At 31.6% G+C, this 15,673-nt stretch overlaps 1 protein-coding gene across 1 annotated transcript in view; it reads left to right on the top strand.

Moving 5' to 3' along the window:
• The first annotated feature begins 1,952 nt into the window (after nt 1-1,952).
• Nucleotides 1,953-15,673, top strand: part of LOC108905582 (connective tissue growth factor) — a 77,676-nt gene continuing 63,955 nt past the window's right edge. The window contains exon 1 of the mRNA XM_018708520.2: nt 1,953-2,058. Within this exon, the coding sequence (XP_018564036.1) occupies nt 2,047-2,058 (12 nt within the window). The 5' untranslated portion in view covers nt 1,953-2,046. The remainder of the gene's footprint in view (nt 2,059-15,673) is intronic.

Genomic DNA, 15,673 nt, shown 5'->3' with positions numbered 1-15,673 from the left:
AATAGGTCCCAAGAGAGGTATTAGAATTTTTAATAACGTACACCTAAGCAAAGAAGCAATTCATTTATAATACTTGAATTTTTTTAAATATATTGTTTTAGAACTATTTAATTGGAGCTACACGAATATCACCAACTATTAGCGACACAAATTATCTAAATTATAAAAATATTGAGCTATTTTTCTATTAAACTTTTCCTGAAATAAAACCAGAGATATTTCAACTAGTTTAAAACGAAGTTTGGTAAAGCTTGTCAAATAATCTTTGAATGTACATCATAATAAATAGTCAGTTGAAGCTATAAAGGAAAGCCCTATTTTATTACACTTTTCTAACTTCATTTTCTCGGTTCCAACAAATAACCGTGGCCTAAAATGTATATAGGAACAAATAAACTTACAAAATTATCATAATAATTAATATTTCATGGTTCACTCAAATTACAACGCTTCTGAAATATAATACGTACACCACATTTTATATAAATTTCTGGTAAATAAAATTATCCTTTAAAAATAACTATTAATCTTAGCACAATAATAAATAAAACTCAATTCGCGACAGAGTAAGTCTTCCTCTGCCGCAACAAGGATGTATTGCTTTTCCATTTAACCGTGAATAAGGGCTTACGAGTCATTAATATCCTGTGGGTGCATTTATTTTGCTGAGGCAGGGACTACAAGACGAAAAAAAATAATTTCATAGGGAATGGGTATTACTGTCCAGCTGCAAAGAATGCTGAAAAGGAATTTTGTCGATTTCATATTTCTCTGAAAATACGAGTATATATATAATCCTCCTTTCTCAGCAACTTAGTCTCAAGATGTGGCATACATGGAAACTATCATTCAGTAAATTTAATAAAAGCAACAAGATTTCACTACAACTGCCGATTCCTTAAATTGCGAAGTGAATAGTATTGTATATAGGTACAGATTATTTTCGTTATATTGATTTCTGTTTTATTGAGTCAGACGATTCCATATGAACATTTTTTACTTCTAGAATGCTTCTGACACTCTACTGGAAGAAGAGTTGAATACTCTTTCGCAATTTTCCTTCCCACAAAATTAACTGTAATCTAATGACTGAAAACAATGAAGGAAAATCAGCATATCCTGACGATACTTGGAAGAAGGAAAATAGGTCCATGCTGCTAGATGGAGAAGCAACTCTCAAAATATTTTGAACGTCTGAATCTTTATTTTGATATACCTGAAAATTGAAGGGAATGTAAAGATTGAATAGCTGTTCCTACAAGATGATCACAATGGCAAATTTTCAGCATATCCTGACGATACTTGGAAGAAGGAAAATAGGTCCATGCTGCTAGATGGAGATGCAACTCTCAAAATATTTTGAACGTCTGAATCTTTATTTTGATATACCTGAAAATTGAAGGGAATGTAAAGATTGAATAGCTGTTCCTACAAGATGATCACAATGGCAATGGTCAAATAAGAAAGTTACTCAATAATTTTAACAAAAAATTCCTGATTAAATCAAAAGAAGGACAAAGACTATTAAGATCTTAATGTGTGACCTTACTCATAACAGTAAAAAAATCAATTTTCTCGACGGAGTTTGGGAAAACAAACTTGTATGTATTTCCAAAGATCAATCTTGCAACTAAACATTGACTCAGCTCATTATCTACCCCAAGCCGATTAACCTCGCACTTCGAGCACGTTAATCTTTTAAAGTTCTGGCAATAGGGAGCCGCAGGGAAGCTCCAAAGCCTGTGACAATTTTTTCCAAGTTGCCGAGGAACAATCTGTGAGGCATTTCAAAATCAACAATCTTCCTGGCATGGGAAATTCAGCGACCACGGGCATGCGTTCAGCGTTGGAATAGGCAAGTCTTGTTTCGGTGTTGCAGTTCAGCGTCGACCCAGGTAAGGAGAACGCCGTCGCGACGCGCGGCGCCCCACGTGAACGTGTGCACTCATTTTCCGGCTTCGATTTTCCTCGCATTTCATTAGAGGAAATGAGCCTTGCTGCTTAAGTGTCAGTGAGAAATATTGGTAGCGCACCTCTTGGACCGAGATGGGTTCTATGGTAAGTGTCTCAGCTTGTATGGAGTTTTCTCATTATACAGTATAGAAAATAATTTATCAAACACTTTTCAAAATAATTTTTTTTTAAGATTTTTTTTCTACTAAAATGTTACAGAACATTAAATTTAGCTTATATATTTTGCTGTTGGCTACTATCATTGAAAGGAGTTGTATTTTATTATCACAGTTCTGTGGATTTAGTGGATTTACGATGCTACATGTAACAGTTCCGAATGCACATACATATAAATCTAATTTAACTCATTTTTTTATATTAATAAAAAAAATTGACTACCTGAAACAGTATTTGTATATCCTTATAATTATTCGGAATTTAATATGAATTATTTGTAATTCTATCAAAGATAATATTCAAATAATAAATCTTCTTCTATACACTGTCTCATACTTCATGAGGTCACCGATGTATCTAGGTTTTGCATTTTTGTATCTAGAAATTAGTATATACTAATTTGTTATCCTTAGAAAACCCTCTGTACAAATTTGAATATAATATCTTTAAAGGTGCTCAAGATATGGGTGCTCAAACAATTAGTTTTTTATTTTAGCGTGATAGTAATTTAAAACTGCCTTTTTTCGAGTCAGATTAATATTGGTAGGTACAAAAGAAGAAAGTTTTCTACATAAAGCAGAGCGGCCTTGTGATAAAATTACCGGGCAAGATATAAGAAAAGTAATAAGGAGCGTCAAAAATTAAAGAAAAAAGAAGTTCGTTAATTTAAATTGAGAGAATTATTTAGTTATTTAATATTATTTTATTATTTTGTTTGTTCTTTTACCATACATTCTCAGCGATAAATATTTTTAATAAATGTGAAAATCTTAAGGACAGACAGATTCCTACGCTCATTACTTAATATTGCTTATTAATTGTCATTACTAACTTGATTTAAAAAATTGCACGAGAATTGAATAGCTTTATAAAAAAATTAAAACATTAAAAAACTCCTGGGTAATCGAACACTTTTAAAAATAATTTGGAAGTTTTCGAGGACAATATTAACTAATATATTAAAAAAAAAGTCAACCCCTTATTTAATTTTTTTTCAGAACGGGACGCTTTTGACTAATATTAAATGTACTTATACTGAGTAATATTCATAATCAATTTGACACCATTTGCTGATTCAGGAGGATTTTAGCTATTAAAAATTTGCAGGTATTCATCTAATACACGAACTTGCAGAATGTACTTCTGACTTAGAAGTTATTATTGGAATAACTCCAGAACGAAGCCCGATAGGAAAATTTTTTTTATGAAGTACTACAACTATTTTGACATCCCCTGTATACCCCTTCATTTTCGACATCACCTTTCCGGACACCCTGTATATCTATTTTTTTAAATAAATGCACTTGCTGAAGTCAAACACCTTGTGTGACCTATTGAAATCAATTCATTTATTAGTAAATATCGAAACGAACAGTTAAATTATGTTTCAAGTTTTTTTTTTAAAGAAATGTCTAATACGATTTTCTAAGATTTGGTGAAGGGGTAGACCTCACTGACTATTTTTCATGCTGGAAACAATATGTTTAAATATCACCCCATTCATTCTGAAATAAAAGAGTAGTGCTTGCGAACGTGAAACACACTAAATAGTTTTTAACTTAGTGCAGGAAAAGTATTTTTATAGATTTCGTGCGGAAAACACGGTTATGATTTAGGTAATGGTTTTTCATTTATGAGATTTCTCTTACCAAAATCTAATAATATTAAACTACAACTGGCATTTTATACTGCGGTAATCGTATGTAACGACGCATATTACTGTGCGGGGTAATAAAATGTATCTACCTGCAACTGAACGGCAATTTCGCTGGCACCAATTTTGAGAGAGCCTTTTTACATTAAATTCCCATATTTCAAAAGCTTATTTTTCAGACCATTGCCTCTAGCTACGGTTACATAATAATATTGAAAATAAATATAAAATTGCTAGGAATAGGTTTCAGAAGAATGAAAATCAAGGACAGTATTCGATAAGTATTCGAAATGTCGGCAGAAATGTAACTGCTGGTAATTTCATTGAATTTTACTTGAGATGCGTCTTATTTATGTTATTGCTAAGTAGCTAAGATAAAAGTTATACGGGCTTAAATGATGACTAAAATTTGTATTGTAATACAATTTACGATAAACGTGGCTGAAAACATACATAGGTATTGTATTTTTGAAACCGAGAGAGTCGCACTAAACTAAATTTGTACAAGACATAGCTAATACAATGCGAAACAACGCCTTAATGTTAAAAATGTTGTCAGCGTAGTACATGGAGGAAACAATTTTTTTTTTAACCTGTCGAAACAATCGCTTGAATATTCAATTAAGTAAATGCGAAAATACCTGCCGATGCAGTTTCTCAATTTGAAAATTTTACTCTGGACGTAAATGGATTTAAAATTGCACCAGCAAACTTTTACAACCCACAGTATGGGCCGTTAAAGTTTAATGCACTGGTTAAAGTAGGGCTTCATTATTTCCCTTTACGGTGCAAACTTTGTGGTGGAAGTTTTTACTATTTTTTAATAAAAAGCAATGTGGTTTTTATTGTAGAAATATTACAGTGTATCAAATATTACACATTTTTAATGTTCGAATTCAAAAAAGAAAATCTGCGGATAAAATTACAGACATTAGCGATCGTAAATCTTTACGTCACATTATTGTCTAAGAGATAAAATTTTAAAATATATTATAAAAGTTACTACCGGTAAAAATTCTATGTGGATGTAAAGAAGTAATTTTTAATTTCAGTTATAATCTTTATCAAATTTACTAGAGCGACTCTATCCCTAAAAGTTATAAAACGTCTATAAAACAAAAACTGTTAAAATGCATTTTGCTTTTCATCACGTATTTCTAGTAGAATATCGTATCCCAGTGGTATCTCTATATGTGAAATATCGATCTGCAATTGGCACACAATTCAAACTATTTGTGGTTATTTGTGGTCCACTGCTCAGAATTCAATAAACATATATAGGAGCTGTAAGCCAAGCGAATAATGTAATTCATATTAAAATAAAAAAAAATGGGGGGAAAATGTAGAGTAATGACAATAAATAAAGAAGTCGTGCTATCGTATTTTTTAAATTTGAAGAAAAAATATGCAATTTCATCTATGTGGTCGAAGTATTCGATGTTGAAGGCTATTGTAAAGGTCAACGAAAACATGGATATTGGAAAATATAAGCTTACTGCTTATTTGATGAGTGAATCGAGAGGATACAAAGCAAAACAAGCTGCAGTATTGGAGAGAGCACATATTGAAGAATTTTTTACAGGGGCTTCCGATAAAGAATATTTAATGATGAAGGTAATATCTGTTGGTAATACATGTTGTTAGGTAATGGGGGCTTCTGGTGCTTGTTGATGCTGCGAATTGACTAATTTGAAAATTAGTGACGCATAGGACGGTGGCAGTTACCTACTTGCTTCAATACCTGATACCAAGCATTTTAAGAAAATTTACAATTACAGAAATGGATTGTTGAAATATGCAGATAATATATTTCTCTGCGCCCAATTCGCCTAACACAATACAGATTCTTTTTAAGATGCATCAATCAAAAATGTACTTAGCCTGTTGAAATTAACACTGGCCTCAATACCTTCATTCCTGAACATCGCAAATCCAGAATCATATACTGGCCATTGTATGAAGCGCACTTCAACAACTTTATTGGCTAATGAAGGTGCTGATCTTACAACCATCAAACGGAATGGTGGATGGAAGAGCTCCTCTTTAGCAGAAAGTTATGTTGAGGGGTCTATATCTAACAAAGTTGATATTGCAAGGAAATCCAGGGAAAATATAGCTGTTCCTTACAAGAAGAGACATCAGTAACTTGTGCAAATTCTTCACAAACTTTGGCAGATGTTATGCGTTCCGAAAATGATGGCAACAATGCTTCAAGGGTTGTTATTAACGCAAAGGATGATAAATGTGATAAAACAGAGAACTAAATATCTATTACTATAAATGTAAATGTTAATGTTAATAAGTAAATAAATTAAANGTTAATTTAAATTGAGAGAATTATTTAGTTATTTAATATTATTTTATTATTTTGTTTGTTCTTTTACCATACATTCTCAGCGATAAATATTTTTAATAAATGTGAAAATCTTAAGGACAGACAGATTCCTACGCTCATTACTTAATATTGCTTATTAATTGTCATTACTAACTTGATTTAAAAAATTGCACGAGAATTGAATAGCTTTATAAAAAAATTAAAACATTAAAAAACTCCTGGGTAATCGAACACTTTTAAAAATAATTTGGAAGTTTTCGAGGACAATATTAACTAATATATTAAAAAAAAAGTCAACCCCTTATTTAATTTTTTTTCAGAACGGGACGCTTTTGACTAATATTAAATGTACTTATACTGAGTAATATTCATAATCAATTTGACACCATTTGCTGATTCAGGAGGATTTTAGCTATTAAAAATTTGCAGGTATTCATCTAATACACGAACTTGCAGAATGTACTGCTGACTTAGAAGTTATAATTGGAATAACTCCAGAACGAAGCCCGATAGGAAATTTTTTTTTATGAAGTACTACAACTATTTTGACATCCCCTGTATACCCCTTCATTTTCGACATCACCTTTCCGGACACCCTGTATATCTATTTTTTTAAATAAATGCACTTGCTGAAGTCAAACACCTTGTGTGACCTATTGAAATCAATTCATTTATTAGTAAATATCGAAACGAACAGTTAAATTATGTTTCAAGTTTTTTTTTTAAAGAAATGTCTAATACGATTTTCTAAGATTTGGTGAAGGGGTAGACCTCACTGACTATTTTTCATGCTGGAAACAATATGTTTAAATATCACCCCATTCATTCTGAAATAAAAGAGTAGTGCTTGCGAACGTGAAACACACTAAATAGTTTTTAACTTAGTGCAGGAAAAGTATTTTTATAGATTTCGTGCGGAAAACACGGTTATGATTTAGGTAATGGTTTTTCATTTATGAGATTTCTCTTACCAAAATCTAATAATATTAAACTACAACTGGCATTTTATACTGCGGTAATCGTATGTAACGACGCATATTACTGTGCGGGGTAATAAAATGTATCTACCTGCAACTGAACGGCAATTTCGCTGGCACCAATTTTGAGAGAGCCTTTTTACATTAAATTCCCATATTTCAAAAGCTTATTTTTCAGACCATTGCCTCTAGCTACGGTTACATAATAATATTGAAAATAAATATAAAATTGCTAGGAATAGGTTTCAGAAGAATGAAAATCAAGGACAGTATTCGATAAGTATTCGAAATGTCGGCAGAAATGTAACTGCTGGTAATTTCATTGAATTTTACTTGAGATGCGTCTTATTTATGTTATTGCTAAGTAGCTAAGATAAAAGTTATACGGGCTTAAATGATGACTAAAATTTGTATTGTAATACAATTTACGATAAACGTGGCTGAAAACATACATAGGTATTGTATTTTTGAAACTGAGAGAGTCGCACGAAACTAAATTTGTACAAGACATAGCTAATACAATGCGAAACAACGCCTTAATGTTAAAAATGTTGTCACCGCCGTTCTCGGTAGTGAAAATTCGAAATATTTGGAATTATTCAAATCTCGCGGCTGAAAACATACATGGGTATTGTATTTTTGAAACCGAGAGAGTTGCACGAAACTAAATTTGTACAGGACATAGCTAATACGATGCGAAACATCGCCTTAATGTTAAAAATGTTGTCAGCGTAGTACATGGAGGAAACAATTTTTTTTTTAACCTGTCGAAACAATCGCTTGAATATTCAATTAAGTAAATGCGAAAATACCTGCCGATGCAGTTTCTCAATTTGAAAATTTTACTCTGGACGTAAATGGATTTAAAATTGCACCAGCAAACTTTTACAACCCACAGTATGGGCCGTTAAAGTTTAATGCACTGGTTAAAGTAGGGCTTCATTATTTCCCTTTACGGTGCAAACTTTGTGGTGGAAGTTTTTACTATTTTTTAATAAAAAGCAATGTGGTTTTTATTGTAGAAATATTACAGTGTATCAAATATTACACATTTTTAATGTTCGAATTCAAAAAAGAAAATCTGCGGATAAAATTACAGACATTAGCGATCGTAAATCTTTACGTCACATTATTGTCTAAGAGATAAAATTTTAAAATATATTATAAAAGTTACTACCGGTAAAAATTCTATGTGGATGTAAAGAAGTAATTTTTAATTTCAGTTATAATCTTTATCAAATTTACTAGAGCGACTCTATCCCTAAAAGTTATAAAACGTCTATAAAACAAAAACTGTTAAAATGCATTTTGCTTTTCATCACGTATTTCTAGTAGAATATCGTATCCCAGTGGTATCTCTATATGTGAAATATCGATCTGCAATTGGCACACAATTCAAACTATTTGTGGTTATTTGTGGTCCACTGCTCAGAATTCAATAAACATATATAGGAGCTGTAAGCCAAGCGAATAATGTAATTAATATTAAAATAAAATTGGAATAAAATTACTAAAATAGTTATTTATTGTATAGGTGTTTTAAGTAGCATTTTAGCAAGGAACGTTACGAAAAATGTTCGCGACGAATTTAACAAATGGGTGGAAAATGAAGAGTAATCACAATAAATAAAGAAGTCGTGCTATCGTATTTTTTAAATTTGAAGAAAAAATATGCAATTTCATCTATGTGGTCGAAGTATTCGATATTGAAGAATATTACAATAAAGGTTTACAAAAATATAGATATTGGAAAATATAACAAGCTTACTACTTATTTGAAGAGTGAATCGAGAGAATACAAAGCAAAAAAAGCTGCAGTATTGGAGAGAGCACATATTGAAGAATTTTTGCATAAAAATATAAAATTCATCTTAGAATATTTGACTTCCTATAATAATATATATTTTTTTTTAAACTTCTTATTAGTATTGTATCCCTTTTACAGAATTTTACTCTTAATATTCATTCCAGACTCTAATTTTTTTTATTTCCAAAGTACTTTTCTACTAGAATTGGAAAGATTGTAAAAAAAAACGTTAGCATGCATTTACTGACTCTCTAAACTTTTCCTGACGTTCATCACGTTTCCTGATCAAAAAACAGTATTATGAAGCTATCATCCGCAGCTTGATATTTTGAAATTGTTTGTAATAATGTGGGAGTTCCTTAATTGCCATGAATATTTTTACGCAGAGCAGGGCCTTTTGTCCTTTACGAATATATTTACTTACAGCTTTGATTGAATTGCCCAAACAAAAGTCTTTTCTTACTTCAGTTCCGTCCGTGGGATGTTTTATTTCGGAATACCATTGAATCAGAGATAACGCAGAAGCAAACGTGACATTAAGGGAATATTTCACGGAAATAGGAACCTTGTTATGCGACACCTACAAAAGTTCAATCCGATTACAGTTTTAAAGTATACAAATATACAAATACAAAAATAGGCACAAGAAAACTTTCTTTGGAAAGAAACTTGGTACATAATATAGAAATTTGGTCCAAACTTAATGAATTATTTAGTTCATCCGCTGAAGACGAAGGCGGATAACGTCTTTCATTTGCATCGGAATCAGAAATAAAGATCACGTCCTAATAAGAAGTTCGTATATCGTATAAGCAGCAAAAAAGCGAAATCTCAGCGGCAGCTAAATGAAAGCAATGTTGATGGCATATTTTGCGGTGCAAAAGCTACCCTTTGTGTCACATAATGACGAGGGCGAAATGTGAAAAAGGGCGAGACGAAAAAAACGCCGACAATAATGGGCTCTCTGCGAGATACCTGCACATAATATGGGACTCACATTAATTATTACAGAAAAGGACTTTTTCCGTCTGCGTTGTGCCCATAGATATCAATTGAAGGGAAAGGGGATGGACAGTTTTGGCACTAATGCAGGTTTACATCTGTTTCTTTTTTCATTAATTTTTAATAAGGACAGAGGAGCGGATATTCCTAAGGAATTTGTATTGTTCTCTTTATATTTTTACTATGTATTAACATTTTTCAATAATATATAAACAAATATTTTTGTTGTTTTCGTGTTTGTTTTGATGGTCGAAAGCTGCTATTGTCTATTACAGTCAGCTGAGGGGCATTTTAGTATATTGTTTTTAGAAGTTTGTCTTAGAAAACGTTGATATTGAATCAAAGATTTATAAGTTGATTTAATTTAATTAATCATTGGCGTATTTTATAATGGAGTGAAACACTCGAGCCCATTGCAATATTTTATTAGAAATTTTTTATATGAATTATTTATTTAAAAATATTTATTGGGAAGACTGATTTATTGCGCAACTTTTTTACCTCTTGTAATTTTTCGTTAAGACCGATAGTTTTCTAGTAAAAAAATTAGATGCGTCATCGTTCACTCTTAAAGGGGTAATTGCGAAAATTTGTAAAAATATAGTAGGCGGATGTCGTAACAAATAAATTGTTATTTATCACATTAATAAATTGACACTTTATTAGTAGGATGCTCATACCAAGTTTCGTGCCTCTAGCATTCTTCATGTTAAAGAAAACAAATTAGTCCAAGCATTATAGAGAAATGCTTACAGAAATTATTACCTGAACAAAAAAAATATGACCGTATAGAAAATTAAATTTTAAATTGAGTTTCTTGTTCTTTAAACTCGATCCAATATGGCGAACATGGTTTAAAAAAATCGCAAAGTTGAAAAAGAACGGTTTTTCTAAAATAACTAAAAAAATATAGCACGGATTGAAAAATTTTAAATGAGAAAGTTGTAGGTTTTAAAAAGATCTATCGACTGATTTTTTGAAAGTATCGATTGCTTTGTTACTTTTCGAGATATATCGAAAAAACCGTTAAAAATCTTCTCTTTTCTCTTCTTCTATAACTCGTTTACATTTACGTGCCCATATTTGCTATTTACTGCAAGCATAGCCCGCGGCAAGCCAAAAAGGTATATTTTTTAAAAATTTTAAAATATTAATTATTTTTCGAGATATATCGATTTTTTGAAAAAAAGGCACTCTCGAAAATTAGCTAGATCTTCTCAGCGGATAGCCCTACAGTAACGATTTTCGGTTTATTTTCTTCGTAAAGAGTTATATTATCATGTTGTTAAAAAATGTTGACGATTTTATTAATTTTAAGGATCAAAAAATGACTTTGAATAAGTTGCACTTTTTTGGGTATGTTTTTTTCAAATTACTATTTCAATTTTTATTTTATGAAAATTACTTTTAAAGAAACAAAACTAAACATTTACGGGTCTATTCTGCTTCTAAGTCGAAAATGCTATAATATTCGTATTTAGCTACCCCAGATTAAGTACAAAAAAATAATAAAAATTGAAATAGTTATTTGAAAAAACATACCCAAAAAAAGTGCAACATTTTCAATCATTTTTTGATCCTTAAAATTAATAAAATCATCAACATTTTTTAACAGCATGATAATATAACTCTTTACGAAGAAAATAAACCGAAAATCGTTACTGTAGGGCTATCCGCTGAGAAGATCTAGCCAATTTTCGAGAGCGCCTTTTTTTCAAAAAATCGATATATCTCGAAAAATAATTTATATTTTTTAATTTTTCAAAAATGTACTTTTTTGGCTTGCCGCGGGCTATGCTTGCAGTAAATAGCAAATATGGGCACGTAAATGTAAACGAGTTATAGAAGAAGAGAAAAGAGAAGATTTTTAACGGTTTTTTCGATATATCTCGAAAAGTAAAAAAGCAATCGATACTTTCAAAAAATCAGTCGATAGATCTTTTTAAAACCTACAACTTTCTCATTTAAAATTTTTCAATAGGTGCTATATTTTTTAAGTAATTTAAAAAAAACCGTTTTTGCAAACTTGCCAATTTTTTTAACCATGTTCGCCATTTTGGATCGAGTTTAAAAAATAAGAAATTCAATTTAAAATTTAATTTTCTATTCGGTCATATTTTTTTGTCCAGGTAATAATTTCTGCAAATTTAACATTAATCCGTGACAGAATGCTTGGACTAAATATTATGTTTTGTTAATGGAAGTAACAGATTTATCACCATTGCAAGCTTTTATTGTCTGACCCTCAAGCAAAGACCCCTCCCTGGACAAACTCAGTGCATGAAGATCTTATCGTCGCATAAAGGAAATAGTAAGCCAAATAAAACAAAACATCAGGCCGAGCACTGTCCTAATCCCGCCGTTGTAAATCCTTTTCGCTGCTTATCCTTGCTATTTCGGTAGATTATTCGGCTTCCTGATGAAGGGACCCGAGCAGCATAAATGTGTACGGCGATGGGATATCCCGGCCGCTGCAGGGAGCAGCTACGACACATTAAAATGCAAATGTTGTTATAAATTTTCATTAAAGTTAATCACTAGCCTATTATAATTCATTGAGCAAGGGCGCTTTGTCGAAAGCAAGGATAACATTTGCACGGAGTTGACGGGGTATTTACTAATGAGGTAAAAGTTAGAATGTGTTCGCCCTAGGGAAATTTACACGGAGGGAAGTTTTCGTTGGAATTTTAGAGGAAGTTTAAACAAGTTCGTGTCCTACCAAAGATGTTATCATTCGAGATAGCTATTTCCGCTTTGTTTGATGTTTTGCCACTTCTGAAAAGTGCAAAAGTTAACCGAGGTCACAAACAATATTTAAGAAATATTATTTTTCTGTCTACGGCGTGTCCTGTAAGTATATTCGTAAGATCAAGATGTCCTTGGATCATTTTAGACTAAAGAACCTTAATGTGTCAAAAACCTAAAAAAATATATTTATTCCAATATATCTAAGAATGTCTGATATTGGCAGATTTGTTGCGAATTATTTTTCAGGTATTATTCTTTAAAAAATTAAGCGAAATTTAAGCAAAACAGTTAAATAATTTCATTTCAATACAAAACTACTGTAAACAAATTGAGATAAGTTGCTATTTCTGTTTGAACATTCCTTATTTTTTTGATGCCAACCATTTGGTTAACACATTTTTCCCTGACATACTTCACAAAAAAATCTTCGACTTGTATGACGTAAAGTACAGTATTTGCGGTATATCTTCATTTGGTCCTGGTTGGTTTTGAAATTGGGAATTCTTATAATAATAATTGAATCTTTGTCTTCTATATCATCGATCATTATCTTTAGTAGATCATCTCTTCTCAAAGCTCCACAAACAAAAATTATTAAAATGACCTGAAAAGTCATTCTAATAGAAATCTAATATCAGGTGCTTCTTGTAAAAATCTCTCAATTTCCTCTTTCGTTAGAATTTTGAACTTTTTCGGACGGTATCCAACTGATTTGTTTTTCAAATATGGAATTAGTTTCGGAAATTGTCTGATATTTATATTTTTTTGGCATTCATTGTACTTTTTAACATGGAATATATAACGTACATTTGTTTAATGCGCTATTTCGATAGCGAAGATAATTTCTCAGCATAAATTCTCGCCTTCTAGAGTGTCATTTGATCCCGATTAATTTTTTCACACATTTCTCACAGGGAAAGCTCACAGTAGGACACCGGATTAAAATACGGTCACATAAAGGGGACGGTATAAAAAAGGATAGAAAATAAAGGGATAATGCCACTTACTTGCAAGGACTAAGGAAGATGTCGCTTTCCTTGAATAGGGCCTTAAAAATATAGCAGTTGATGTCTTATTTATGTTTGAAATAAAACATATTATTATTTAAAAGAAGGAATAGCGTTGCTAAAAGATAAGAGAAATTAGACAAACTAAAGACAATTATGAAGTCAGACTTGCTATCCGTCAGTTACAAGTACTCGAAAATCGTTTTACAACCATTTAATCTTGTTTTGAGTATGTGTTTTCTTCAATTAAGTATATGCTCAACCTATACGACTTTTTTTCTTGTCCTGTTATCAACTTTTAACGCGCTGTTCACTTGATGATCCCTTAAAGTGAATCAGATTGTTATCTTCGTCAAATACGTAGTAATTGGTGTCATAGAGGGGCAACAATGCACTTGAATGATATACACTTGGACGGACAAGCACGGTCCGTTATTATTCCAGGCAGTCCTTCACAATTACCGAGGAGTTAACAGGAATTCAAATTAGCAAGACTACGTTACGTGAAATCCTAATGGATATAAGGAACATCTCATTGGTAAAGTGAAGCATTCATGTTTAGAAGTCGGACGAGAAGCCGAATGGCAAGGGAAATGCAGGCGCTGTCGCCCCAGAAACGTGTCTGATCTCCTTGGCGAATCGGTGGGCAGATACTAATTAAGACAAACATATAACAGTTGCTGGAGAAAGGCTAATGATATAACAGTAACAGTTAACCTGTGAAGGACAGTCGGCATGCCACCATATATTTTGTTTTTTTATTATAAGGCAAACAGTGTTTTACCTCAAATGTATTTAGTACAAACCTGACCATTTCTGGATTATTGGAAGTCATAAAAAGCCACTATCGTTTTAATAGTCCAATCAAATTACTTTTTCAGGTGCCAAAAAATTGTTCAGTAATTGGAAATATGTAAAAATTAGGAAAAATTCCGTAGAATTCAATGAGATACTGAATTTTTGGGCTTCATTTTCAAAATCTCGTCTAAAGTTCGCAAAAAACAGTTTCTTTTTCATTTATAAACAAAACTAAACAAAACAAAAGTTGAAGGAATTTTTAATACGGATCGAATAAACTGGTTTTTATGGATAAATAAATTAATTAGTTATTGTAAAAAAACCTCTAAAAATCGCAATTTTTTCGAATAGCTGTATCTCTTTCAAAAATAAATAATTTTGTATGAAACTGATAGGATAGCTCTTTGTGAGTAAAATAAAATGATTTTTTCAAAATTGAAAAATATTTTATAGTTTTTGCAAAAATCGAGTTTTTCGAAAAAAAGCGTTTTTATAAAATCCCCAAAGGTCGTCACACCTTTAGGAATGGGGTTGGACTTGAAATTTTTGTTTAACAATTACACTATTAAGTATGTGCAAATATTGCACCAGCCTCAAATCGATTTCAAATTTCGCAAAAAACGATCAAAAATTCGGTTTTATTTTCGGGGCCATAAAACTTTGATTAACTTTTTGATTTCAATTCGTATCAAAATGTCGATACTGCCATTCGAAAGTTGACATTTTTTCACAAATTAAAAAAAAAGTCTTCTACGACCAACAGGGGTCGAGAAAAATCTGCACGATCTCATTTACTAGGGAATTCTTCAAGGTCCCCACTTGAGTCCGCTACTCTTTTTCCTATTTATTAATGACCTTGAGAATGTTAAACCGTGAAAATGTATCTCTTCACTGGGTGAGGATCACACTTTCCAGGACCTTTCTACCATATTAATACGTAAATATTTATTCGACCCAGTCCTACTAATGATCATTTTCATCTAAACACATCTTTCTTCATGAAATTCAATATAATATAAGAGCCTAAGTAAAGTAACGATATTAGAAACACTTTCTATGATAACCAACCGTCTTCTACAGTGTAATGGAACCAACAAAAAATACACCCCTCTGTCCTTTTCATACATGGATATTGCCACATCAAAAGCACAATATTTAAAGCGAGCGTTTGTTGGTCCATTCAAATTTTCTGGTTAATTACAGGTTTTCGCGAAA

This window comes from Anoplophora glabripennis, unplaced genomic scaffold, assembly GCF_000390285.2.
Source record: "Anoplophora glabripennis isolate ALB-LARVAE unplaced genomic scaffold, Agla_2.0 scaffold53, whole genome shotgun sequence".
Taxonomy (NCBI): domain Eukaryota; kingdom Metazoa; phylum Arthropoda; class Insecta; order Coleoptera; family Cerambycidae; genus Anoplophora; species Anoplophora glabripennis.
This window is presented reverse-complemented; position numbering and strand designations above follow the sequence as displayed.